Here is a 26,208-nt window from a genome sequence, read left to right on the forward strand (position 1 = left end):
TCAGCTCTCTTAGTTTTTTCAATCATGCAGTAGTGTGACAGATTCTAGGATCAATTTTAAGGTTGAATTAAAAGCAAAATTATGGACACAGTTTTATTTTGACCTATGACATGGTCATAAGTCTAGTTACAGGAGTTTCAACAGCAGCTTAATGTGAACTATCTACTTGGTGCTCTGGGGTTTTATGATACAGGGAAAAAAATGTCAGATAAGAGTAGAACTCAATGTAAATATCAATTGCCACAACATCTAACATTTTTCTTTATTTTCCATATCTTTAATTTGTAACATTTGATAGCTCCAGAATAGTCAAAATATTAAACACTAACCTCTATGATTTTAAAGAAACAAATTTGCTCTCTACTTTTTCATAGCCATAGCAATTTTTTAAATGCTAGAACAATTTTCTTATAATAAAAGAAATGGGTAGCATAGGTTAATTTCTCCTAATTAAGACACCCACCCATGTGTTCATGTGAAGGATGGAAACTACATTCTGATTCATCCCTCATACCTATAAGTTAAATCACTTGAGTCTAATTTTAAATGGCATGAGAGGTTCAGGATTCCACTATCAGCTTCATCAACTCTCTTCACTGATGAGGTAGCAGGCTGGAAAAACCTGTTCTGTCATCTCTGTTGATCATAAAATTATGTGATGGAAACATCTTTAATTGATTTAAAGGTAAAATAGTAAAAAGTGTTGGATTAATTATCTGGTCCCATAGGAACACATCCACAGATATTTTCTAACAGGGACAGAGAAACAAAACCCACTTGGGCTTGACCCTCTCTTTCACCCATTTCACATTTTCAGAGGTCCAATGCTTGCCACAAATTCTCCTGGAATTTCTGATGGATTTATATTCTTAGGATAGATTCTCAATCTGATTTCCTACTTTTTATGAATTCTTTTTTTTTGAATTTTTGAATTTTATTTTATTTATTTTTTTATACAGCAGGTTCTTATTAGTCATCAATTTTATACACATCAGTGTATACATGTCAATCCCAATCGCCCAATTCATCCCTCTCCCCTTTTTTTTATCTCTTAGGTGTCCCCGGTCCCATAGATTCTATCTTCACTCAGTCCCACCTTTAGTCAAATGTGTGCCATAACACCATTTCCATATATTTTCCATCCTTTACTAGGATGCTACCAAATTCCTGTTTATTTGATCTTTCTTTATCTCTTGTGCAAGTTCCCACTATACGGATGAAGAGTTAACTAACACACCCAAAAAAGATATTTTAAAAGGTTACCCACACCAAGTGAATTCTGCCTTCAGTCAGTCTGCATAAATATTATACCATTTCTGGTCATCAGAAATGGGAGAGAGTTTTCACCTTTAGCTACAAAACATATTTACGGGAAGAAAGTGAACAAATTTACCACATTACTGAAATTCTAAGGTGTGCATTTGTCACATATTAAGGTCTCTGAAATTGAGATAAAACGTACAATTTATGTTCACATTTAAGGTGGTGGTGTTTCTTTTGATCCACAATAGCTGTAATTAAATCAACAGTGTATCATTCAATCTGTCTTAAATGTGATAAAACATGATATTGTTTTTTCAGGTCCTACATTACTCTGCCATGGTCCAAGGATTCGAACATATTTTATTACTAGGCTAACGTGATGCAATAATAAATGATAAATTTTAAAAGAATATAAAACATTAAATAGTGGATTTTATACCAATGTGTATTGACTTTTTATTAATAATGCATTGCCTATTAAAAAAGAATTTCATGAAAGCAGAATATGCAGAACAGAAATTATAGCTGTAACTATAATGACAGTGAATAGTGACTCCAGTGGCATTTAACAGATGTTCTATTTTCTAAGTAACAGCTGCTTGATGCATTCATTGTACCAAGTTAATGATCTGCTAGTGTTATTTCACTTCACAGATAAATTACTGTGCTCTCTTTAAAAAAGATATGTAATTTTTCATGGGAATGATAGTGTGACAGACTGTAGAAATAAGTAGTAGTTCTCATGCTTTTATAGCTAAGGGGAGTGATGAGTTGATGCAATTATCCAGATAATCTAGGACCAGAGGCCAGATCTCTTTAAACCATGAAAGGTAATTGTAAAAAAAAAAAAAAAAAAACAAACTACAGGACATCATTGGCTGAACTGAATGTAGATCTCGTAAGACTGCTTGTACTGCACTAGCTAGTGGTTCTCAAACTTTGCTGAATATTAGAGACACTGGCCACACTCAGACCAATTAAATCAGAATTTCTGTGGGCAGGCCCTCAGCACTGGTAGGCTTTTAAAGTTCCCCAGGTGATTTCAATGTGAGGCCAATGCTGAGAACCACTGGCAAAACAGAATGATACATTATGTCATGAGATCTTAGTGGGTAACTGTCATTAAATTTTAGCACTGAAGTGACTGCAGAAGGATAATTGAGGAAAGTTATAATTGTTGTTCCTACTGTTGACTATTATAAAAATTTGTCCCTGAAATAAATGTGAAAATCATGACTTGTTACATAAGTGGCTATTTAGACATCAATTATTTTGCATTATTTAATACCCTGAGTTAAACTCAACATTTATGCGTGTGTGTGTGTGTGTGTGTGTGTGTGTGTGTGTGTGTGTGTGTGATTCTAACACGTAACTCTTGGTATCCCAAGACTACTGTTAATAAAAACTAATGGTCAATTTATGTAAAATGGTAAATATGAATTATCCAAAAAGCTGATGGATTAAACTGTTAAACTATTAAACCTTTAAACTATTAGAGGACAAAAATTATTTTTCTAGGGAATGATATTTAACCATTTTAATTTTTAGATAACACTGTGAATATTAAAGGGCTTTAATGTAGCTGACTTATTTAACTGGCTTTGAATTTTTGACTACTGAAATTAAATTAGAATGAAAGAAATCTGTTAGCCGTTAAATCAGAAAATCATGTAGATTAAACTTTGCTGAAGCTTATATTTTTCAGACATAATGATCATCAGAGATATAAACTTCTATTTAATTACAGAAATATTTATTTTCCGATGGTTATATTTCTGTGCTCAATTCATATGCTAAACGACTGGGACCAGTAATGGGATATTCAAAATTGATTTACTTATATCCAAATAACCAAAGTGATTCTTTTTTTTTTTTTTTTGGCCATGCTGCGTGGCTTGCAGGATCTTAGTTCCCTGACTAGGGATTGAACCTGTTCCCTTCGCAGTGAAAGCACAGAGTTCTAACCACTGGGCCATGATTTTAAGACATTAACAAACAATATTTAAAATCTAATATCACACCAGTGGCAATAGACTACAGACTAAAATAGGTGATAAATGCACACAGAATTTTCATTTTATTATTTTTATGTGGACTTATATATTGTGCACTTCAAGTTCAGCCATGCTGTATTTTATTCTCATTGCGGACGATGAATAGCTTTTTGTCACTTTAGATACCTTAAAATCAGAGATAGTGTTGGATTCTAGTTGCAGATTTGCTATATACCAGGACTTGTATTTTCTTATCTATAAAATGGGAGCATTTGGTCAGATGATTGTTTCCATCTGTTCTAAAACTTACCAAACTTTGAAAGCAAATCAGCATTTTTCTCTTCTCTCAAGAAACACTTTGGCATTCTTTTAATTTTTATCTCTTAAATTACAATTTATTATATCGAAGAGATTTTTATTGAGCATGTACTACATGTTAGATACTATTTTATGCGCATGGGAAAAACCAGTGAACAAGACAGATACCTTCCCTTTCCTTTTGGCAAGTGAAACTGTTAATGCCCATGTAGTAGTCTAAGAGAGTAGGGGTTATCATGACAGCTCAGGGATCTTGTACAGTGCTGGTACTCCAACTCCCCCAGGTGCTGGTAACCTCCCCTAGTTAGCCTTACCCTCCCCTTCTGTTGTCTCTGTCTCTACACTAGAGCCATCAGTGTTTCTGACCTCAACCTGGCAAAATCCATTATCAGAGATTTGTACAGTACAAAGAGGGAATATATGTGATCATTCATGGAGTGACAAACATCACAGTTGTGGTTTTCTTATGGCATCTCTGTTGTCCAGACCATGCAGCTAGAAGTGATCCACTCTATCAAAATCTTAATATTAATTTTTCCCTCTTTATCACTACTCTGATGTAGGCAGATTGTTGCATTTAAAAATAGAATGAGGGACTTCCCTGGTGGCCCAGTGGTTAAGAATCTGCCTGCCAATGCAGGGGACACGGGTTTGAGCCCTGGTCCAGGAAGATCCCACATGCCTCAGAGCAACCAAGCCCGTGCACCACAACTACTGAGCCTGTGCTCTAGAGCCCACGAGCCACAACTACTGAGCCCGTGAGCCACAACTACTGAGCCCACAAGCCACAACTACTGAGCCCGCATGCCACAACTACTGAAGCCTGTGCACCTAGAGCCCGTGCTCCACAAGAGAAGCCACCGCAATGAGAAGCCCACACACCACAACGAAGAGTAGCCCTCGCTTGCCGCAACTAGAGAAAGCCCGCAAATAGAAATGAAGACCCAATGCAGCCAAAAATTAAAAAAAACAGAATGAAAACAGCTACTGGGCTTTAGGAATTTCAAATTAGTATTAACGTTTAACTTTGCAATTCCCATTATAAACTTTTTATCTTATTTCCGTTATTATTATTCCAAAATGTTTTATTCCTGTTATTTTAATTATTTTTTCCTTGCCACTCCTGCAAGACTGGGAGAATTAGCTGTTTCACCTAACACACAGAAACAAACACAGAGTCAAGCAAAATGAGGAGATAGGGGAATAGGTTCCAAATGAATGGAGAAGTAAAAAAAACCACAGGAAAAGAAATCTCAATGAAATGGAGATAAGGAATTTACCTGATAAATATTTCAAAGTAATGGTCAAAAAATGCTCACTGAACCCAGAAGAATGGATGAATACAGGTAGAACTTCAACAGAGACAGAAAATATAAGTACCAAACAGAAACCAAAGAGCTGAAGATTATAATAACTGAACTTAAAAATACACTAGAGGAGTTCAACAGAAGACTAGAAAAAGCAGAAGAAAGAATCAGTAAAAATATGTGGAGATTAAACAACCTACTACTGAACAACCAATGGGTCAATGAGGAAATCGAAGAAGAAATTTAAAGAAATACCTTGAGACAAATGCAAAAGGAAATATAACATACCAAATCTATGGGATGGAGCAAAAGCAGTTTTAAGAGGGAAGTTCAAAATTCATAGAAACATAGGCCTACCTCAAGAAATAAGGAAAATCTCAAATAAACAATCTAACTTTACACCTAAAGGAAAGAGAAAAAGAACAAACAAAGCCCAAAGTTATTAGAAAGAAGGAAATAATCATGGTCAGAGCAGAAATAAATGAAATAGAGACCAAAAAGACAACATAAAATATCAATGAAACTAAGAACAAGTCCTTCGGAAAGATAAGCGAAATGGACAATCCTTTAGGTAGACTCACTAAGAGAAAAAGAGAGAGGGTTCAAATAAATAAGACCAGAAATGAAAGAGGAGAAACTACAACTGATACCAAACAAATATGAAGGACCATAAGAGACTACTATGAACAATTATATGCCAACAAATTGGACAACCTACAAGAAATGGATCCATTCCTAGAAACATACTATCTTCAAAGACTGAATCATGAAGAAATAAAAAATATGAATAGACCGGTTACTAGTAAGGAGACTGAATCAATAACCAAAGAACATCCAACAAACAAAAGTCCAGGACCAGACAACTTCAGTGATGAAGTCTATCAAATATTCAAAGAATATTTAATACCTGTCCTTCTCAAACTCTTCTAAGAAACTGTAGAGGAGCAAGTGCTCCCAAGCTCATGTTATGAGGCTAGCATCACCCTGATACCAAAACCAGAGAAGGACACCACAAAAAGAGAAAATTACAGGCCAATATCCCTGATTAACACAGATGCAAAAATCTTCAACTAAGCATTACCAAATGAATTCAAGAATACATTAAAAGGATTATACACCTTGATGAAGTGGGATTTATTCCAGGGATGAAAGGAAGGTTCAACCTCTGCAAATCAATCAACATGATACACCATGTTAACAAAATGAAGAATAAAAATCATATGATCATCTCAGTAGATGCAGGAAAAGCATATGACAAAAATCAATACCAATCCATAATAAAAATTCTCAACAAACTGGATATAGAGGGAATGTACCTCAACATAATAAAGGCCATTTTTGACAAACCTACAGTTAACATCATAATGAAGAAAACTGAAAGATTTTCCTCTAAGATCAAGAAAAAGACAAGGTTGTCCACTCCCCCCACTTTTATTCAACAAGAATTAGAAGTACTAGCCTGAGCAATTAAGCAGGAAAAAGAAATAACAGGCACCCACATTGGAAAGAAAGAAGTAAAACTGTCACTATTTGTGAACAACATAACTTTACATATAGAAAACCCTAAAGACTCCACCAAAAAACTTTTAAAGCTAATAAATTCAGTAACTTAGCAGAGTACAAAATCAATACACAAAAATCGGTTGCATTTTGATACACTAAAAGTATCAGAAAGAGAAATTTAAAAAATAAACCCATTTACAATTTCATTAAGAAGAATAGAATGCCTAGGAGTAAATTTAACCAAGGAGTTAAAGAACCTATACACTTAAAACTGTAAGACACTGATGAAAAAAGTGAAAAAAACACAAATAAATGGAAAGATATTCCATGCTCATGGATTGGAAGAATTAATGTTGCTCAAATGTCCATATTACCCAAAGCAAACTACAGTTTCAATGCAATCACTATCAAAATTCCAATGACATTTTTCCCAGAAATACAACAAACCATCCTCAAATATGTATAGAATCACAAAAGATCCTGAATAGACAAAGCAATCTTGAGAAAGAAGAATATAGGTGGAGGCATCATGCTCCCTGATTTCAAATTATACATCAAAGCTATAATAATTTAAAGAGTGTGGTTTTGGCATACAAACAGACACATAGATCAGTGGAACATAGCCCAGAAATAAACCCATGTATATATGGCCAATTAATCTATGACAAAGGAGCCATGAATATGGGGGGAATGACAGTCTCTTCAATTAGTGGTGTTGGGAAAACTGGACAACTACATTCAGAATAAACCTGGACTACTATCTTTCACCATATACAAAAATTAACTCAAAATGGATTAAAGAGTTGAATGTAAGACCATAAACCATAAAACTCTGTAAAGCTTCTGGACATCAGTCTTAGCAATATTTTCTGGATCTGATTCCAAAGGCAATTGCAACAAAAGCAAAAGTAAGCAAATGGGACTATGGGACTACATGAAACTAAAAAGCTTCTGTACAGTAAAGGAAGCCATCATCAAAATGAAATGGCAATCTACTGAATGGAAGAAGATATTTGCAAATCACATATCTATAAGGGGTTAATATCCAAATTATATAAAGAGCTCATACAATTCAGTAAGAAAAAAAATAAACAATCTGATTAAAAAATGAGCAGAGGATCTAAATAGATATTTTTTTTTCCAAAGGAGACATACAGATAGTCAACAGGCACATGGGAAGATGCTCAATATCACTAATCATCAGGGAAATGTTAATCACCACAATGAGATACCCCTTCACAGCTGTCATAATGGCTATTATCAAAAGGACAAGAAATAACAAGTGTTGGCAAGGATGTAAAGAAAAGGCAACCCTAGTGCACTGTTGGTGGGAATGTAAACTGGTGCAGTCTCTACAGAAACCAGTATGGAAGTTCCTCAAAAAAAAATTAAAATAAAACTATCATATGATCCAGCAATTCTACTTCTGGGTATTTATCCAAAGAAAATGAAAACAATAATTCTAAAAGATACATGCACCTGTATGTCCACTGCAGTACTATTTACAATAGCCAAGATATGAAAACAACCTAAGTGTCCACTGATGTATTAATGGATAAAGAAGATGTGATGTACACACACACACACACACACACACACACACACACACACACACACACTGGAATACAACTCAGCCATAAAAAGGAATGAAATCTTGAAATTTGCTACAACATGGATGGACCTTGATGGTATTATGTTAAGTGAAGTAAGTCAGACAGAGAAAGACAAATACCATATGATTTCACTTATATGGGGAATCCAAAAAAACAAAACTTACAGAGAACAGATTGGTAGTTGCTAGAGGGGAGGGGTGTTGGGGTGTGGGAGAATGGGTGAAGGAGGCGTTCAAGAGGTACAGACAAAGACAAATACCATATGATTTCACTTATATGTGGAATCTAAAAAACAAAATAAATAACAAAATAGAAACAGAGTCATAGATACAGAGAACAAACATGTAGTTGCCAGAGGATGGGGGCAAGATAGGGGAAGGGGATTAAGAGGTGCAAACTTACAGTTATAAAATAAATGAGTTATGGGTATGAAATACATAGTGTGGGGAATACAGTAAATAATAATAATCTTTGTATGGTGACAGATGGTAACTAGACATCATGGTGATCATTTTGTAATGTATAGAAATATAAAATCAATATATTGTGTACCAGGAAGTAACATAGTTTTATAGGTCAATTATACTTTAAAAACAAACTCATAGAAAAAGAGATCAGATTTATGGTTATCAGAGTAGGGGGTTGGGGGAGGGGAAATTGGATGAAAGTGGTCAAAAGATACAAACTTTCAGTTTTAACATAAACAAGTACTCAGGGATATAGCGTACAACATGATTAATTAACACTGCTGTATATTATATATGAAAGTCGTTAAGAGAGTCAATGCCAAGATTTCTCATCACAAGGAAAAAATTTTTCTTTTCTTTTGTTTGTATATGAGATGATAGATGTTAACTAAACATATTGTGGTCATCATCTCATGATGTACATAAATCAAATCTTTATGGAGTACACCTTAAACTTATATAGTGCTGTATGTCAATTATATCTCAGTAAAACTGGAAGAAAAAATAAAATGCCAATGGCTACTAAAATGCAAAAGAAAAAAAAAGTTGGATTTTTTCCACCTACTGCGGTATCAAAATGCTGCCTGAAACGTCCCAATCTCAGGATTTTTATTGCTGGTGATGATGCATGAGGTGGAAAGAACATCACTTGATTTTCGAATAAGTGATTAAGCTTGTGCTACTGACTACATTATAGAAAAAATAAAAAGAACGTGGGAAATGAAAAAGAAGAGGTACAAACTTGCAGTTATAAGTCATGAGGATGTAATGTACAGGATGGTGACTATAGTTGACAAAATTATATTACAAATTTTCAAGTTGCCAAAAAAGTAAATCTTAAAAGTTCTCACCACAAGAAGAAAAAGATTTGTAACTGTGCATAGTGACAGATGGTAATGAGACTTGCCGTGGTGATCATTTCACAGTGTATGCAAATGTCGAACCTTTATGCTGTACACCTTAAACTAATACAATGTTATATGCCAATTATACTTCAATAAAAAGGAACCAGAAATAAATAAATGAATTTGTTTTGAAAAGAAATCTGACATTTATCTTTTGAAATGGCAGGTGAGACTAACAGTCTGAGTCAAGTTCTCCATCTACCAAGAAAGCATTTGAAATGAGAATATACTAAGGAGTCATGGGGTTTCATGTATGAAAGTTTAACTTTTTTTTCATTTTAAGAAAGTAGAATCATTATCATAAATGTGACTGCTTTATATCTGTAAGCTGCATGTTTTTACTATATGACTGTAATTTTTGAAAAAGCTTCAGCACCTTCCAAATGAGTTTATTAAAAAATTATGTAATTAAGATGTAAATGTGTATCCTTTTCATTTGACCACTAAGGGGTCTAAAAGTATATCATTAGCAGCTTAGTGTTTCAAAAGATCAAGAAAGAGTGATAAATTATCATATAGACAAAGAAAAATGCCAGATTTCTATCCTTTTTCTCCTGTTGGATCTCAAATTAGTATTGCTCCAGAGTTTTATGGAAAATACTTCAGATAGACTCAATAAGCTGAGCCATCTCCAGAACACTCAAGCTTTCTAATATGACAAGGATTATCTAGAAACCTTGCCAAGTTCTTTATCTTATGATATTTTAATGATTTTATGGTGAGGCTGAAGCAAACATATCTCCTTAGGTGACATATTCAATGACCTTATGGAGACTCCGGAATTTTGAGTTCATATGTGGCATACTTTTGTAGTTTCACCTCAGTCAGTTATAAATTATAGTCAGAATTGCTCAAATTCCCTTCATGTATAGCTCTACTCCTTTGTGCACCATTATGTTAGCATTCCTCATTATATTTAGAAAGCTACTCTACTAATATGGGATGAATTGTGTCCCCTCAACATTCGTATGATGAAGTCCTAACACTAGTACCTCAGAATGTGACCCTATTTGCAGACAGGACATTTAAAGAGGTAATTAAGTTAAAAAAAAAAAAGGTCATTAGGGTAGACCCTAATCCAATATGACTGGTGTCCTTATAAGAGAAATTGGGAGACATGCATGTACAGAGGGAAGACCATCTGAAGACAGCTATTTACAAGGCATGGAGAGAGTCCTCAGAAAAAAACAGCCTTGACCTCAGACTTCCAGCCTCCAGAACTGTGAGAAAATAAACTTCTGTTCTTTAAGCCTCTCAGTCTGTGGTATTTTGTTAGGCCGCCCTAGTAAACTAACATATCCATTAAACTGGATATGAACAACCAAATATATTGTCCCTACCATTAAGGGAAGGATGACAGAATGAAGCCTGGATCATTTTCATGAATCCTCTACATGTCCCATGGATGTTTTACCATATTTTATACTTTAATAGATCATAAATATTTTCTGGGCTTTTTTATTTATGAGTACTTATGGTTGAAACTGCCATCAGTAGATCATATATATATAGATAGATAGATCATTCAGGACTTTCTCTGTCTTTATCTTAGGATGGGAAAGGAAAAGTTGATACTGCTCTGGCCAAAACTGCTGTCTGTCCCCAAGAATGCATTCTCTCTTTCTTCATTTATAAGACCTACTCATCATTTCAGCAGGACACACTGGCTACCCAGCCAGATAGAGACCATCTTTTGCCACCCTCTCTGAAGGCTAGATATGATCATGTGATTAAGATCTGGCAAATGGAATTCTGGCTTATTTCTTATAGCAGCCCAGCCTGCACCTAAATACATGATTGTCATTGATCCCAACTAAATTATCACATAGAAATATAATGTTTGTTTGGGTGATAAGGGGAAATAAAAGGCCAATGTAACTTCTAATCTGTACCCTCTATACACTCACTACTCTAATAATCTCACAATACATACGATCCTGAACTAATAACTGCAAGTAAATATCTTATCTCTAACAACAAATCTATTCTGAAAGGGAAGAAAGAGACATTTATTCCCTACTGTTTATTTGACAAAAATTGTATGTAACAAATTTTTACATCTACTTGTCATCTGAATCTACATAAAGAAAATCAGTTTTCAGTTTTGGTCTCACTGTATGACTAAGTTTTTACATAATGCAATTAAAATTTCCCAAATTTGGATAATCTAGATAGGCTTCTTGAATTAAAAATAAAGCACAGATCTCTTAAACATCTAGTTAATGCAGGCACATGTTTGTTAATTTATAAAAATGAGGGGGCAGAGTGTGCTATGATTTATTTTTTTCTAAGTGCCCAAAGGCTTGGCAAAGTTTAAGGTGAAAACGCATTATTATCAACTATTTACTTTATATCAACACACTGTTAAGTAATGCAGTAATATATCAACTGAAAAAAATATATTAAGCTATTAGTGCCTTGACCTTGAACTGTAGAGAACAATGATGTCTGATTGGCTGTCAGAGAAACAGCAAGAATCTACCAGCTGAGGATTAAAGGAAATCCCGTGCCGTTTGGTGATGGAAACGATGGCGGTCATACAGACCCCATGAGATTTTTTTCTATGATTGCGACATCAACAATCCGCTGATCTTGCGAGTCTGTCCTGCCCAACTGTCTGCAGTCTCTGCATCTTTGCCTTCCTCGTGGCTGTGGGGTCCACCTGAATAGTCTCTCTTAGGCAAGCTAGGGAACATAGGATCTCATCTTTGGACTGACTTTCTGACTAATGATGTATATATTTTTAAGGACTTATTCATAACCTACCTAATTCTAAACAAGCTTTGGAGAGACACTTGCTAAAGCTTCCCACTGGCTTTATTGTAATCCTGAAATATACAGTTAAACTACTGATGAATTTTTGAGGAACGGGAGAATGAAGCACAGTAATATTTATGAATCTATTATTGTTGCACACTAAGAGTTCCTTGAAAAATCATATTGCTGTATGTTTTCATGTATGCTAAAAATAACCTTCAGTGATATAGGTTTTACCTTTCCCCAGGCAACTTCAGAATCCAAATCACTAGGCATTCCTTCAACTGCTGATCTCTTTGTCAATTCCATATCCGTAGCTGCCAGCCATTCTGTCAAGGCATTCATTTCCTTTCGCATCTTACGGGACAATTTCAAGCATTTCTCCAACTGTTGCTTTCTTTCTGTTACCTGAAAAGAATGATAATAAAATGTAGTTTGGTTTACTTTTTCAATTCAAGTTTAATTTTAGCTACTTAATTGGAAATTTCATATTTTTGTCATTTTAAAATAACCTTTTTCTTACTTTTTAAAAATAATATTTTAGAAAAATTATATATTCTGAATATTAATAATGAATAAGCACAGTCTAGGGAAGATGAGATCGTTTTGCCAAAAGATAGTGTCCTGCATCAGGTAGAAAGAAAAGGTATTATTATTTTCTCTAATATAAATAAAAAATAAATTATGGACAAATTTGTTTAAATAAATAGAATGATATAAATCAAACTGAAGATATGACACGTTTCTTTTAGAAACCCTTCAGTCATCTGTCAAAGAGATGGGCAAGAACATTTACAAATGAGGCTTGCCCTTACTGGTAAGGAATCAAAATGGGGAAAGAATACTATTTCTCTCCAAAGGCAAAAATATTTATAAAATATTTAGAATAGCCAATTTTATTGTCATTGCATCTTTAAAGTGTCTCATTTTTGCACAAAAACAACACAAAGAATAGGTCACTTCCTCCTTAAATATACATTTATTATCCAAAGGGGGCAACAAAATTTGATACCATAACAAAATTTTCACTCTCATTAATAGAGAAATCATGACTTGATCCTGTGTTCCAGTTCTCAGTGTTTAAAACTAAGACCCTCAAAGTCAAATTGTTCCATGGTCTCACACAGAGAATGAACAAATTTGTGTTTCTCCACCACTTTTCCTGATGTGCCTACATCCTATGAGTTGGTTGGTTGAATAAACAGCCCAGAATCTCTTATCTCTTGTTGATACACACACACACACACACACATATGTGTACATATATACACACACACATATATGTGTGTGTGTATATATATACACACACTTATATATTCTACAAACAAAATAACAATTCAGCCATAAGCATGAAAAAAATGCCAAAGATATCTTTAAAGAATTTTAAATACTGCAATGAAAATAAATACCCTGAAACTTTGAGAAAAATTCCAAATACTCAACAAAATTTGTTTCTTTAACAGAGGTGTGTGTACATTAAAAAAAAAATGTTTAGTTGCTGAGGCTGCAAATTCAATTTTTTTTTTTTTTTTTTTACAGATTTTCCCTTCTATTCTTCCCTTCAGGGAAGTGAAAGCATCTGCCATTTTGAGTGCAAGGATTTTACTTGTATGTGGGAGAAAAAATATACACCTTATGGTGTGTTCCTATGCATAGTTATTTTTTCTATGTATTATTGGTAGAAAAATAATTCTAGATTCAATATTTCAAAGAAATTCTATCTTCCCAGAGCTAATGCATTATTGACTTTATTTATTCTATTTTGTTTATATCCAGATAAATAGGTTTTAATAAAACAGGAGACACTGTCATCTTAAGGAAAATTGAGTTTTACACTTTTTTTTTTTTGGTGGAGAAAGGATACATTAAAAATAGTTCCACCTGTAGTAGAAATCATTATTTCATGAATGCTTAAAAATGTAAGTGAGGCTGACATGAGTATTGAGGCTTTGAGTATGAGCATTTGAGGCTAAAATGAATATTGCTATTTATGTATATTGTAATATAATTTAAAGCATACAGGAACTGTAAGTATTATTATATCTAGGGTGCTAGGTGTAATATTGCTCAATAAAATTAAATAGATTTAGATATAAGAAACTCTATTTTTATTCATTGAACAATTAAGCTAAGTTGGTGATATTAACCAAGCTAATAAAATTGTGTTAAGAAAAGTGTCATGCTCTGAACTGAAATGCCCCCAAAATTAATAAATTGAAGCCCAAGCTCCCATGTGACTGTACCTGAATACAGAGTCTTTGGAAAGTAATTAAGGTTAAATGAGGTTACAGGTGGGACCCTAATCAGATAGGATTGTGGCCCTACTAGAAGAGGAAGAAAAAGATATCCCTCCTTCTCCCTCCATCCCTCTTATCCTCTTCTCCCCTTCCTTCCCCCACCCCTCCCACTCCCCCTCCTTCTCCACCATGTGAGAACACAGTGAGAAAGTGGCTGTCTGCAAGCCAGGAAGAGGGTCCTTACTAGACTGACATCTTGATCTTGAACTTACCAGCCTTCAGCACTGTGAGAAACAAAATGTTCTTGTTTAAGCCACCTAGTCTATGGTATTTTGTTATGGCAGCCTAAGCTGACTAATACAAAAAAGTAATATATATTGAACTGAGGCAAGTAAAATGATTTAAATTCTGAAGACTATTAAAATAGAAGGGTTTGTATATTTATATAAAAAGAATGATACATTAAGATATCCTCTGTTTCCATAAAACAAAACCACTATTGTTGAAGGTGCTTGGAAGATTTAAATATGAACAATTTTTTCTCAGAAAAGGAATACATGACTTCTGCCATTTTATAATATGATATTTGTACATATTCCCTTTATCACTAATGTTTCTAAATCTTTATTTCAAAAATAAGTGCCTGCCCCACATTTTTGCTGTGTTCTGTCATGCTTTTAAAGCTAAGTATGATTTCTTAGTCATCGTTCATTTTGCTTTAATGATATTACTCAGTGCCAAATGGTTAAATAAACATACGCTTCCAAATATACATTTTCAGGGATAAATAGGTCTTCACATCATCATAAGAATCATTTACTCCTTAATAATAATTAACGACACTAATAGGACACTAATAATACTAATAAGTATTAGTTATTAGTAAAAATAATTAAGGACACTAATAAGGACACTAATAATAATCAGGACACTAATAGTCTTCTAATGTCATTTTTATTGTTTTAAATTCAAAGTGATTTATTCTACATTACTTTATGTTAAATTTACTCTTGCCAAGGCAAAGATTTTGTGCAAATTCTTCAAGGCAAAGAAAAGGCCCAGACAATAATTTATATTTGAAACAGCTAATTCTCTTTCAAAACTTTAAATTAGAAGGTTTTTAAAAAATAAAAATAAAGACTATCAACTAATATGAATGGTGATTTTCAGATTTTCATTTGAATCTAAAACTCACTTTCTCTCAGTGATAAGTAATTTGCAATTTGTAGCTTCAAGACATAACCTTCAATCTACTTTCAGGGTGCAATATTAGAATTCTGCCTCTGCATGGCTACTTCTCAAACATGGGCAAGCACTTACGTTTGTGTCTAAGATGAAGTGACAATTTTCTCATTGATGTTGTTATATTCAATAAAGTTGGGAACCTGAGCCGTAAAAACAGACTCTTTTCTCCCCACTGGTCTCAGTAAAGCTCTTTCTATGTAGAATGTATCAACTCCACTGTACCTAAATATAAGTCCTAAATATAAGTAGGTATATTAGTTTATAAAATTACCAGCCTTTGAGTCATCACAAGTAACTATAGATAATGAAAAGAAGGGGCAAGTTTAGAACAAAGAAACCCTTTTAGAATTATCTGATGGACCAATAAAAATCTCTCTGAGCTGTACATATTTTTTAATGTAGACTGAAAAGAAGACCCTCGCTGATTAATTACTGTTTCTTAAGAACTGCAAATTGGAATTTATCTATCTCTCTCTTTGTCTGTGTATGTATATATGTACGTATGTATGTATCCATGTATCTATCTATCTGTAGGGAGTAAATGATTTAGCCTTCCTAAGACATTAATTGTGCATAATTACTGACTCTTACAATATATAAGGAAAGTGGGAAGTAGCCAGTGCTTATGGTTTCAGCATGCACACACCTTTGCTCCCAGCTCATTATAATGCAATTTCAAAGCCGTTACTCTTTCATCAAGCTCTTTAGGGTTTTCTGTCTGCTTCTTCTGTACAATCTGACGTCCAGTTTTGATCACCATTTCCACTTCAGACTTCACTTCACTCAGACTTTTATACAAGTTCTAAGTTAAAACATAAAACAAAACAGAATAATAAGCAATAGTGTCTAGTTCATACTATTATTAATAAAAAGAAACAGGAGTAGAGATCACCTGAATTGCTATTCTATGGTTACAGTTTTAATGGAGTAGCATTTTGCAGCTGTGGTCAATATCCAGCTTTTGCATTTTCTGTTGATTTAGTGCTTCTATTTGTAATTATATGTACACATAAAGACACGCATATTATGTAGTTATATTTACCAAAGTAAGGGTACATAACACATATATTTAATTCTTCATTCCAAGTTTATAAAGATCATTTCTAAAAGTTATATGATTTCTATTGGGTTGGTCAAAAGGTTCCTTCAGTTTTTAAAGTAAAAATGAAAGACACATTTTTCATTTTCACCAAGAACTTTATTGAACAACACATTCACTGTTTTGTTCCACTACCTTCTGCCATTTTTCAGGCAGCTTCATAATTTCATCTTCCCAAAATGTCTTATCTTTTTGAGCAAAGAACTGTTCCAGGTGGCTTTTACGGTCTTCCAGGGAATTGAAATGTTTTCTATTAAGAGAATTTTGTAAAGACTGAAACAAATGGAAATCCGAAGGTGCAATGTCTGGTGAATACAGCGGATGAATCAGAACTTCCCAGCCAAGCTGTAACAGTTTTTGCCTGGTCATCAAAGAAACATGCAGTCTTGCGTTATCCTGATGGAAGATTATGCATTTTCTGTTGACTAATTCTGGACTTTTTTTGTCAAGTGCTGCTTTCAGTTGGTCTAATTAGGAGCAGTACTTGTTGGAATTAATTGTTTGGTTTTCCAGAAGAAGCTCATAATAAAGGACTCCCTTCCAATCCCATCATATACAGAATATCACCTTCTTTGGATGAAGACCGGCCTTTGGCGTGGTTGGTGGTGGTTCATTTCGCTTGGCCCACGATCTCTTCCATTCCACACTGTTGTACAGTATCCACTTTTCATCGCCCGTCACAATTTGTTTTGAAAACAGAACGTTTTCATTACATTTAAGTAGAGAATCGCATGTGGAAATAAGGTCAAGAAGTTTTTTTTCGCTTAACTTATGTGGAACCCAAACACCAAAGCAATTCACATAACCAAGCTGGTGCAAATGATGTTCAATGCTTGATTTGGATATTTTGAGTATGTTGGCTATCTCCTGCGTGGTATAACACTGATAGTTCTCAATAAATGTCTCGATCGCTATCAACATCAACTGGTCTACCCGACCCTGGAGCATCATCCAGTGAGAAATCTCCAACACGAAACTTCGCAAACCACTTTTTTTTTTTAAACATCTTTATTGGAGTATAATTGTTTTACAATGGTGTGTTAGTTTCTGCTTTATAACAAAGTGAATCAGTTATACATATACATATATCCCCATATCTCTTCCCTCTTGCCTCTCCCTCCCTATCCCACCCCTCTAGGTGGTCACAAAGCACCGAGCTGATCTCCCTCTGCTATGCGGCTGCTTCCCACTAGCTATCTATTTCACGTTTGGTAGTATATATGTCCATGCCACTCTCTCACTCTGTCCCAGCTTACCCTTCCCCCTCCCCGTATCATCAAGTCCATTCTCTAGTAGGTCTACGCCTTTATTCCCGTCTTGCCCCTAGGTTCTTCATGACCAATTTTTTTTTTAGATTCCATATTTATGTGTTAGCATATAATATTTGTTTTTCTCTTTCTGACTTACTTCACTCTGTATGACAGACTCTAGGTCCATCCACCTCACTACAAATAACTCACTTTTGTTTCTTTTTATGGCTGAGTAATATTCCATTGTATATATGTGCCACATCTTCTTTATCCATTCATCTGTAGATGGACACTTAGGTTGCTTACATGTCCTGGCTATTGTAAATAGAGCTGCATTGAACATGGTGGTACATGCCTCTTTTTGAATTACGGTTTTCTCAGGGTATATGCCCAGTAGTGGGATTGCTGGGTCATATGGTAGTTCTATTTTTAGTTTTTTAAGGAACCTCCATACTGTTCTCCATAGTGGCTGGAGCAATTTACATTCCCACCAACAGTGCAAGAGGGTTCCCTTTTCTCCACACCCTCTCCAGCATTTATTGTTTGTAGATTTTTTGATGATGGCCATTCTGACTGGTGTGAGATGATAGCTCATTGTAGTTTTGATTTGCATTTCTCTAATGATTAATGATGTTGAGCATTCTTTCACGTGTTTGTTGGCAATCTGTATATCTTCTTTAGAGAAATGTCTATTTAGGTCTTCTGCCTATTTTTGGATTGGGTTATTTGTTTTTTTGATATTGAGCTGCATGAGTTGCTTGTATATTTTGGAGATGAATCCTTTGTCAGCTGCTTCATTTGCAAATATTTTCTCCCATTCTGAGGGTTGTCTTTTCATCTTGTTTATGGTTTCCTTTCCTGTGCAAAAGCTTTTAAGTTTCATTAGGTCCCATTTGTTTATTTTTGTTTTTATTTCCATTTCTCTAGGAGGTGGGTCAAAAAGGATCTTGCTATGATTTATGTCATAGAGTGTTCTGCCTAAGTTTTCCTCTAAGAGTTTGATAGTGACTGGCCTTACATTTAGGTCTTTAATCCATTTGGAGTTTATTTTTGTGTATGGTGTTAGGGAGTGTTCTAATTTCATTCTTTTACATGTAGCTGTCCAGTTTTCCCAGCACCACTTATTGAAGAGGCTGTCTTTTCTCCACTCTATATGCTTGCCTCCTTTATCAAAGATAAGGTGACCATATGTGTGTGGGTTTATCTCTGGGCTTTCTATCCTGTTCCATTGATCTATAATTCTGTTTTTGTGCCAGTACCATACTGTCTTGATTACTGTAGCTTTGTAGTATAGTCTGAAGTCAGGGAGCCCGGCAAACCACTTTTGACGTGTTTGATCAGCCACAGCACCTTCTCCATACACTGAACAAATCTTTTTTTGCGTTTGTACCTTTCTTGAAATAATAAAGCATAATATGCTGAAAACGTTGCTTTTTTTCTCCCATCTTCAATATTAAAATGGCTACACAAAAATTCACCAATTTTGATGTGTTTTTTTTAGATGCATGTTGATATGACAGCTGTCACAATACAATCTAACAAAATTGTTTTGAATGAAGTTAAACACAACTAAGTGCTAGTGGAGCCATCTTACAGTAAAAACCAAACGAACTTTTTGGCCAACCCAACTTTTTAAATGTTACAATTATATAATTCTAGCTGTGCGTTTGGAAAAATTCATTTACTCATTCCCCAGGTATTTGTTGAGTGCCTGCTTATACCAGACAGTACTTGAGTCACTAGAGAATCAGTGGTGGCCAAGCCAGACACGTTCAGTGTTGTTCTCATGGTGCTACATTATAGTCGGGATAAAACATCTAAATTTCCAGACCATAATTTCAATATATATTAAATCACATATAAGGAGGGAAGGTAATTTTAAATGTTAATTAATTATACAAATTTATTTTCTTAATGGGGCTGATTAATTAACTATAGACTGATATAAAACATTATGTAAAACTCAAATGTACATCACAATTATAAAGAACACATATATTGGTTCACAGTAGTATACTGCCATAACAAATCCTCATGAAACAAATGTCATAGCTTTCCCTTGTAGTTATTTTACTTGGAAAGATATGTGCATTTGAATGTATGTATATATGTATGCATGTGTACATGTACATATGTATATGTCTATATGTATACATGCATATGTAATAGTTTACTTACACACTGCTGCATTAAGTTGTTCAGTGGTGAGCCTGAACAACAAATATTTATTTTATTGGTACTAAGAAATAAAGTTGCTAGTAGGTAATTGCTGTTATTTGGGAGTTAGGGAAGAAATTAGGTTTGTTTTTTTCTTTTCAGTTTAAAATCAGTGTTTAAAAGAAAGCATTTTGTAGATGCTAAGCAATTATCCTATTCATTAAGGCTACATACATAAATATTTCCACCTTAATCCCTTCTTTGATGATTGCCTGATGTTATTATTCCTTTATTAATAATTGTGAGTTCTTTCTGAACTTTCCATATGATTTTTTAATTCATTTACTTCTATCTTAGGAATTATAAATTTATCTGGGTATTCAGAAACATTTAAATCATTAATTATCACACTGGGACTGAATTCTTGAATTTTGGAATCAGAGATACTTCCAAATGACTTACTATTTAAATTTTTTTAAATGTCAATTATTTACCTTTATGAGGAAAGTTCATTCAAAGTACTAAATAGCCATTTACATCATATCATTCAATAGACAGATAAAATATTTATCATTAAGAAAGGAAAATAGTCTTTATATTTGTCTGTGTTCATGTTTGTAAGACTTTTTTTTTTAAGGCCGCGCCATGTAGCATACGGGATCTTAGTTCCCCGACCAGGGATAGAACCCATGCCCCCTGCATTGGGAGCATGGAGTCTTAACCACTGGACTGCCAGGGAAGTGCCTGTAAGACTTTTTTTAACAGAACAAAAATTACTTGAAAGCAAAGGCCATGATTATAGTATATGTAAGAGAGCATCTTAAGTAATGAAAAAATACAAAAGTTGTAAAGAAAATATATCCTTATGGAAGAACGACTTGAATTGGTCCTGACATTTAAACCAGAACCAGAAACAGATTGAGTAAATACTGTGAACTGTTTCCTCTGTACTGAGTCAGGGCATAGTAACACCTGGGTGCAGGTAGGGTTTTTTTGTTTTTGGGGGGTTTTTTTTCAGTTCATATTTACTAGCAGATAAGTTTTATGAGGTACCACTAGAGACCTGTTCCTAGAAAAGAATGAACAGCTCTCCCTTTGTGAATATACTTAGCCATGATGATAATGTACGTGGGTCACTTTGCTTTCAATTTTTTTTAAATGTAAGATGAAATATGCTCCCATGTATTCCTAATGTTACTTACCTAATACCAGCTAATATATAAAATGATATTCAAAATTTCTTTTGGGGGTGAGAATATTTATAATAATGATGCCACTGAAATGCAGCCTGTGTTATTAAGCTATGTTACTGAATAAAAATTACTCCATAATTTTTCACAAAGAAAATTTTTGTTTAAAAGAATGATATTCTCCCATTCAGAATGATATGACTGAAATGTACCCAAGGGTTTCTTTTTCATTTATGTTATGGAGTAGAAGCAGGAACAATACTTAAACACAAAGTACTAAATAAACTTTTTTCCCATTATTGTTAATAGCACTCAGTGTTTTTATTGTATGTGAATTTCTACCTTGATACTCCATAGTACACATACATTTATAATAATACTTATATTACTCTAGTAGATGCCCTCATAATTCAGCTTTACGTTATCAGAAGAGTCATCTGACTTGGTGAATTTTCAATAAGTGGAACAAAGAACACTGCTCGAAATCCCCGTAGTGCAGATTTACAGTACAGGCTAATAGTCGGTGCCTCTTTATTCTGTCTTTGTGGTCTGGCAGAATTTCACTGCATATCCAGCCCTGATATTTAATGGAAAGATACTAGGGTTTGGAGTAAATGTGCCTGGATTGGAATTTTGCTTTTGCCTTTCACTTGCTGTTTGTCTTTAAATTCTCTCATTTAATCTGTGGCCTTGAGAATTAAAGGTGACTTGTGTGGATCACTTAGCTTCCTTAGCACTCATTTCTAGAATTGTTTTTATTACTGCAGATACTGCTGTTGTTGCTGTTTCCAGACTAACATATTTCTTTCCAGGATTTCCATTTAAAAATATTTTCAAAGTTCCATAAGAATTCAACAAAGGCAATTTCCTTTATATTCTGCACAGTCCTTGAAAAATTATAGACTCAAAGAAGACATTTTCAGAAGAGGTATTAAGTGGCTACTATTTCAGTAATAGTTCTTGTCTCTCAATACACCTGTGCTAATTTTTGTTTGTATACCAAATATTGTTCCTTATTCCAATAAGGAAAGTCAAGGGGTAGCTGCATATTTGCCATCTGAAATACATACCACACAATGATTTAACTGTGACTGTACTACTTCCTGTTCAACACTCTTTGTTTCCAATGCAGGCAAGTGCATCTTCACTTCATCTAAAATCATCTTACTTTCCTGTAGACGCTGCTCAAAATTGGCTGGCTTCTGGAATAATCGAAACTTCATGGAGACATCTTGCAATTTTTTCTGTAAAGAAAAAGCACCAATTTAATTTTGCCTTCCAAACAATAACCAGTCATATTCTTGTTAATATATTTTCCTTTATTCTGGAAGATATACAAGAATAAAAATAAAAACAAACTGAAGAAACCCTTTTTTCATTTGTCCAGCACAAAGAATACATGCATTTGGGAGAAGAATTCAGTAATTGTTCTTAATGTGATACTAAATAAATGACAATTTATTAACCTATTTTATCCTTAAAATGTACAATTCAAAATAGTCTGTATCATTTATATATTATTTGTAGTTTTCAACTAATGCCCTTAATTCCAATTTGCTAATAAGCAAGTTATCTAATATAGATTATATTTTAATATCCAACTAAAACAAGCTCCTTAGTTAATGGAATAATACATACCTGTGTCACTTCAATTTGGGATAGTACCCTTTGGGCCGCTTCCTTTCCCTGGTAATGTTTCTTCATTTCTTCTAAGCTGATCTCATGACTTGTCAAATCAGATTGGATTTTCTGTCGGGAGGACAGCATTATAAGTCAGCATGCTCTGCAAGTTACTGCAAAGAACAACTCACCTTCCAAGAAAATGGAATTCAAAACTCTCTCAAAACATTATTACAATGTAGCCTCTTTCAAAATGACAATAAATTGATTTTTTTACTTATCAAAAGTTATCAAAAATGAAATAACTTATTTATCTCCTATTGGGCTTATTAATAAAAATAAATTATTCTTTTGAATCAGTGATAATGAATAGCTGTTTCAGATATAATTTTCAGTAGGAAATATCTATTTATATCTAATATGTGAAATTTATATTCTTTTATCTTTGTATTTACACTCAAAGCTGACCAAAGATGTTAGCCTTTATTAAAAAAAAGCCAACTATGGCAGCGATAAGGCATAATGAGAAAGTTGAATGTGGACAATATTCCTTAATAGTGATCTTTACTCAGAAATTCTATGCCATATTTCAGTTAAACTTCAGGGAAGCTAAGTATCTAGGAAAGGGAAGCTAAATGTCTCGACTGGCCTTGCTTTTTGTCTGATACATACTTAATAGCATCCTACAGAGACTGATTTTTAAACTTTAAATAAATATAAAATATTTATATATTTTCTAAAATGAGTAAAGACATTTTTGATCAAGTTGTATTTAAAAGTATGTCTGGGGGCTTCCCTGGTGGCGCAGTGGTTGAGAATCTGCCTGCCAATGCAGGGGACGCGGGTTCGAGCCCTGGTCTGGGAGGATCCCACATGCCGCGGAGCAACTAGGCCCATGAGCCACAACTACTGAGCCTGCGCGTCTGGAGCCTGTGCCCCGCAACAAGAGAGACCACGATAGTGAAAGGCCCGCGCACCGCGATGAAGAGTGGTCCCCGCTTGCCGCAACTAGAAAAAGCCCTCGCATGAAACGAAGACCCAACACAGCCAAAAATAAATAAATAAATAAAAATCCTTCCCTCTAAAAAAAGGAGTCATCATAAAGGGAGTAAGATGGAAAAAGAATTAGGAAAGGGAAAAGGAGAGAAATAAAGACCAAAAAAATTGTTTAAAAGTATGTCTGTATTTGACTTATACACTTCTGAGCCAGTTACAGGAGTGGGTCAAATCCGGTAGTGTGCAGAGACAAAAACAATAAATTCATTCATTTCTTTCTACCAGATCCAGCAAAAATTAGCTACTGGTCAAATTATTCTAATTTAAAATTCAGTCATTGTCAGATTATCGTAAATAAGAGAAGAAAATGATTAACTTATACCACAGGGCCCATAAAATTTCCATGCAAAACAATTTGTATAATGCATATTAATATAACCTAACTTACACCAACTGGAGTCAATTCTGGCACATATTATTAGAAAATAACATCAGTTTGCTTAGCAGTTACCACAGAGAACTACAGCCCTGAAATGAGCAATGAGAATTATTCCAAGAAAATGGGTTAAGTGGTGAAGGAGTTTTTCAGAATACAAGGTTATAAATGTACAGATACACCTTAATATTATTCCTTAGCATATTGATCCTAATAATTATAAAGGCAAAGTAATTACAAATTACTTAAGTAATTAGAATTCTGGTTTAAAATAAAGAAGAGCAAAGCCCCAAGCAAATCCTTTTTTTTTTTTTTTTTTTTTTTTTTTTACTATATATGGTATCTTCAGTGGTTGAACTACGACATTGCATAAGAAATAGTGGTATGTACCTTTTCTCCAGGAACCATAGAATTTGGGGGTTAGGGAATCCATGTCAGTGCATAGCATTGTTCATACACCTAGAAATACTAAGGAGTCTGATAAAATTTAATGGGAGTATACACAGTAGAGTAATACTTACAGGAGAGTTAATAGATGTCATAGGAGAGGTAATGTTAAAGTAGACTATGAATAATTAGTAAGCATTGCTGGGGGCATCAGATGCTTTAGGAGGTTTATGGTCTTAACTTCTCAGGTGGAAAAGTCTCACCCCCTCAAAATGGTGGGTCAATAACAGCCATGTCTCTGTCACATAACTCTGGCCATCCGCAAGTCATGGAAAATTAGAACATGAAGAATGCTTGTGCCCAGTTAGGTCCATCAGACCCTCTCTCGGAACTGACAGGAGAAAGTCTGGTCAAGCTCTGTGGGCGCTTGGAACTGTGTCACGTATGAGACTGTGCTTACGAAGTCCCTAGTTTGCACTGTCAGTTTAGGAAGAGCAAAGGCCCATAACCAGAGAGAGAAGTAAGAAAGAGATAGTAGAAACAAAAATATTGATGGCTTTCAATCATAGTCTGAAGCAGATAGCGTCTGCCAAAGATGGCTGCAACAACAGTGTATGTAACACATACTCCTCTTACCATTCCCCCACTAAGAGGTAGAGTTTATTTCTTCACCTCTTTAAATCTAGATCAGCCTTCTGATTGCCTTGACCAGTAAAACAGAGCAAAAGTAATGCTCTGCCATTTATGGGAAAAGCCCTTAACTGGCCTAGTGGCTTCCACTTCTGCCTTTTTGGAACACTCACTCTTAGGATGCCCCCTCTTGGAACCCATCTGACATGCTGTGAAAAGCCTAAGCCACATAGAGAAGCTGTGGAGAAGTGTTTCAGTGAATAGTCCCAAGTGAGCTTTCAGCTCACAGTGAGTATCAACTGCTAGACATGAGGGAACCATCTTGGGCATCCAGCCTATTTGAGCTTATAAGTCACCGTAGTACCAGCCAACAAATGCCCGCAATCACAGGAGAGACCCCAAGAGAAACCATCCAGCTGAGCCTTCTCAATCCACAAAACCATTAAGAGAAAATGATAATTTGCTGTTACAAGTGACCAAAACACAGGTTCTAGTCTCTTCCTAGTAAAAACGTTATTCTTGCCCTTGGTTTCCATGAGACATTCCTGTGCCCTTATGACCAGCTCCCCTGCCTCATTTTTGTTTTGGCTTTAGTTAATTCATTTTTGTTACTTGTACGTAAGTGTCCTAAAGAGTACACTGGATATGCAAGGAGATGAGAGTTTTAAAAACAAAAGCATTCTTGAATGAGGGAAAACAAGATGTGGACAAGGCACTGAACCACATGAAGAGTTTGGGAGAACTGAAATAATGCATAGAGAATTAATGCACATCCGCAGAAATATAACTAGAAACGTAGGTGGGAATGAGGTATTAAATAACCTCATGGCCTAA

At 34.6% G+C, this 26,208-nt stretch overlaps 1 protein-coding gene across 1 annotated transcript in view; it reads right to left on the minus strand.

Moving 5' to 3' along the window:
• Window positions 1–26,208, minus strand: part of DMD (dystrophin) — a 2,123,648-nt gene that overhangs the window by 1,270,405 nt on the left and 827,035 nt on the right. Inside the window, exons 31-34 of the mRNA XM_057539128.1 lie at window positions 22,944–23,054; window positions 22,376–22,549; window positions 16,256–16,411; window positions 12,365–12,535 (exon numbers count right to left, since the gene is read on the minus strand). Of these exons, the coding sequence (XP_057395111.1) occupies window positions 12,365–12,535; window positions 16,256–16,411; window positions 22,376–22,549; window positions 22,944–23,054 (612 nt within the window). The remainder of the gene's footprint in view (window positions 1–12,364; window positions 12,536–16,255; window positions 16,412–22,375; window positions 22,550–22,943; window positions 23,055–26,208) is intronic.

The sequence above is a fragment of the Balaenoptera acutorostrata genome, chromosome X (genome assembly GCF_949987535.1).
Source record: "Balaenoptera acutorostrata chromosome X, mBalAcu1.1, whole genome shotgun sequence".
Classification (NCBI taxonomy): domain Eukaryota; kingdom Metazoa; phylum Chordata; class Mammalia; order Artiodactyla; family Balaenopteridae; genus Balaenoptera; species Balaenoptera acutorostrata.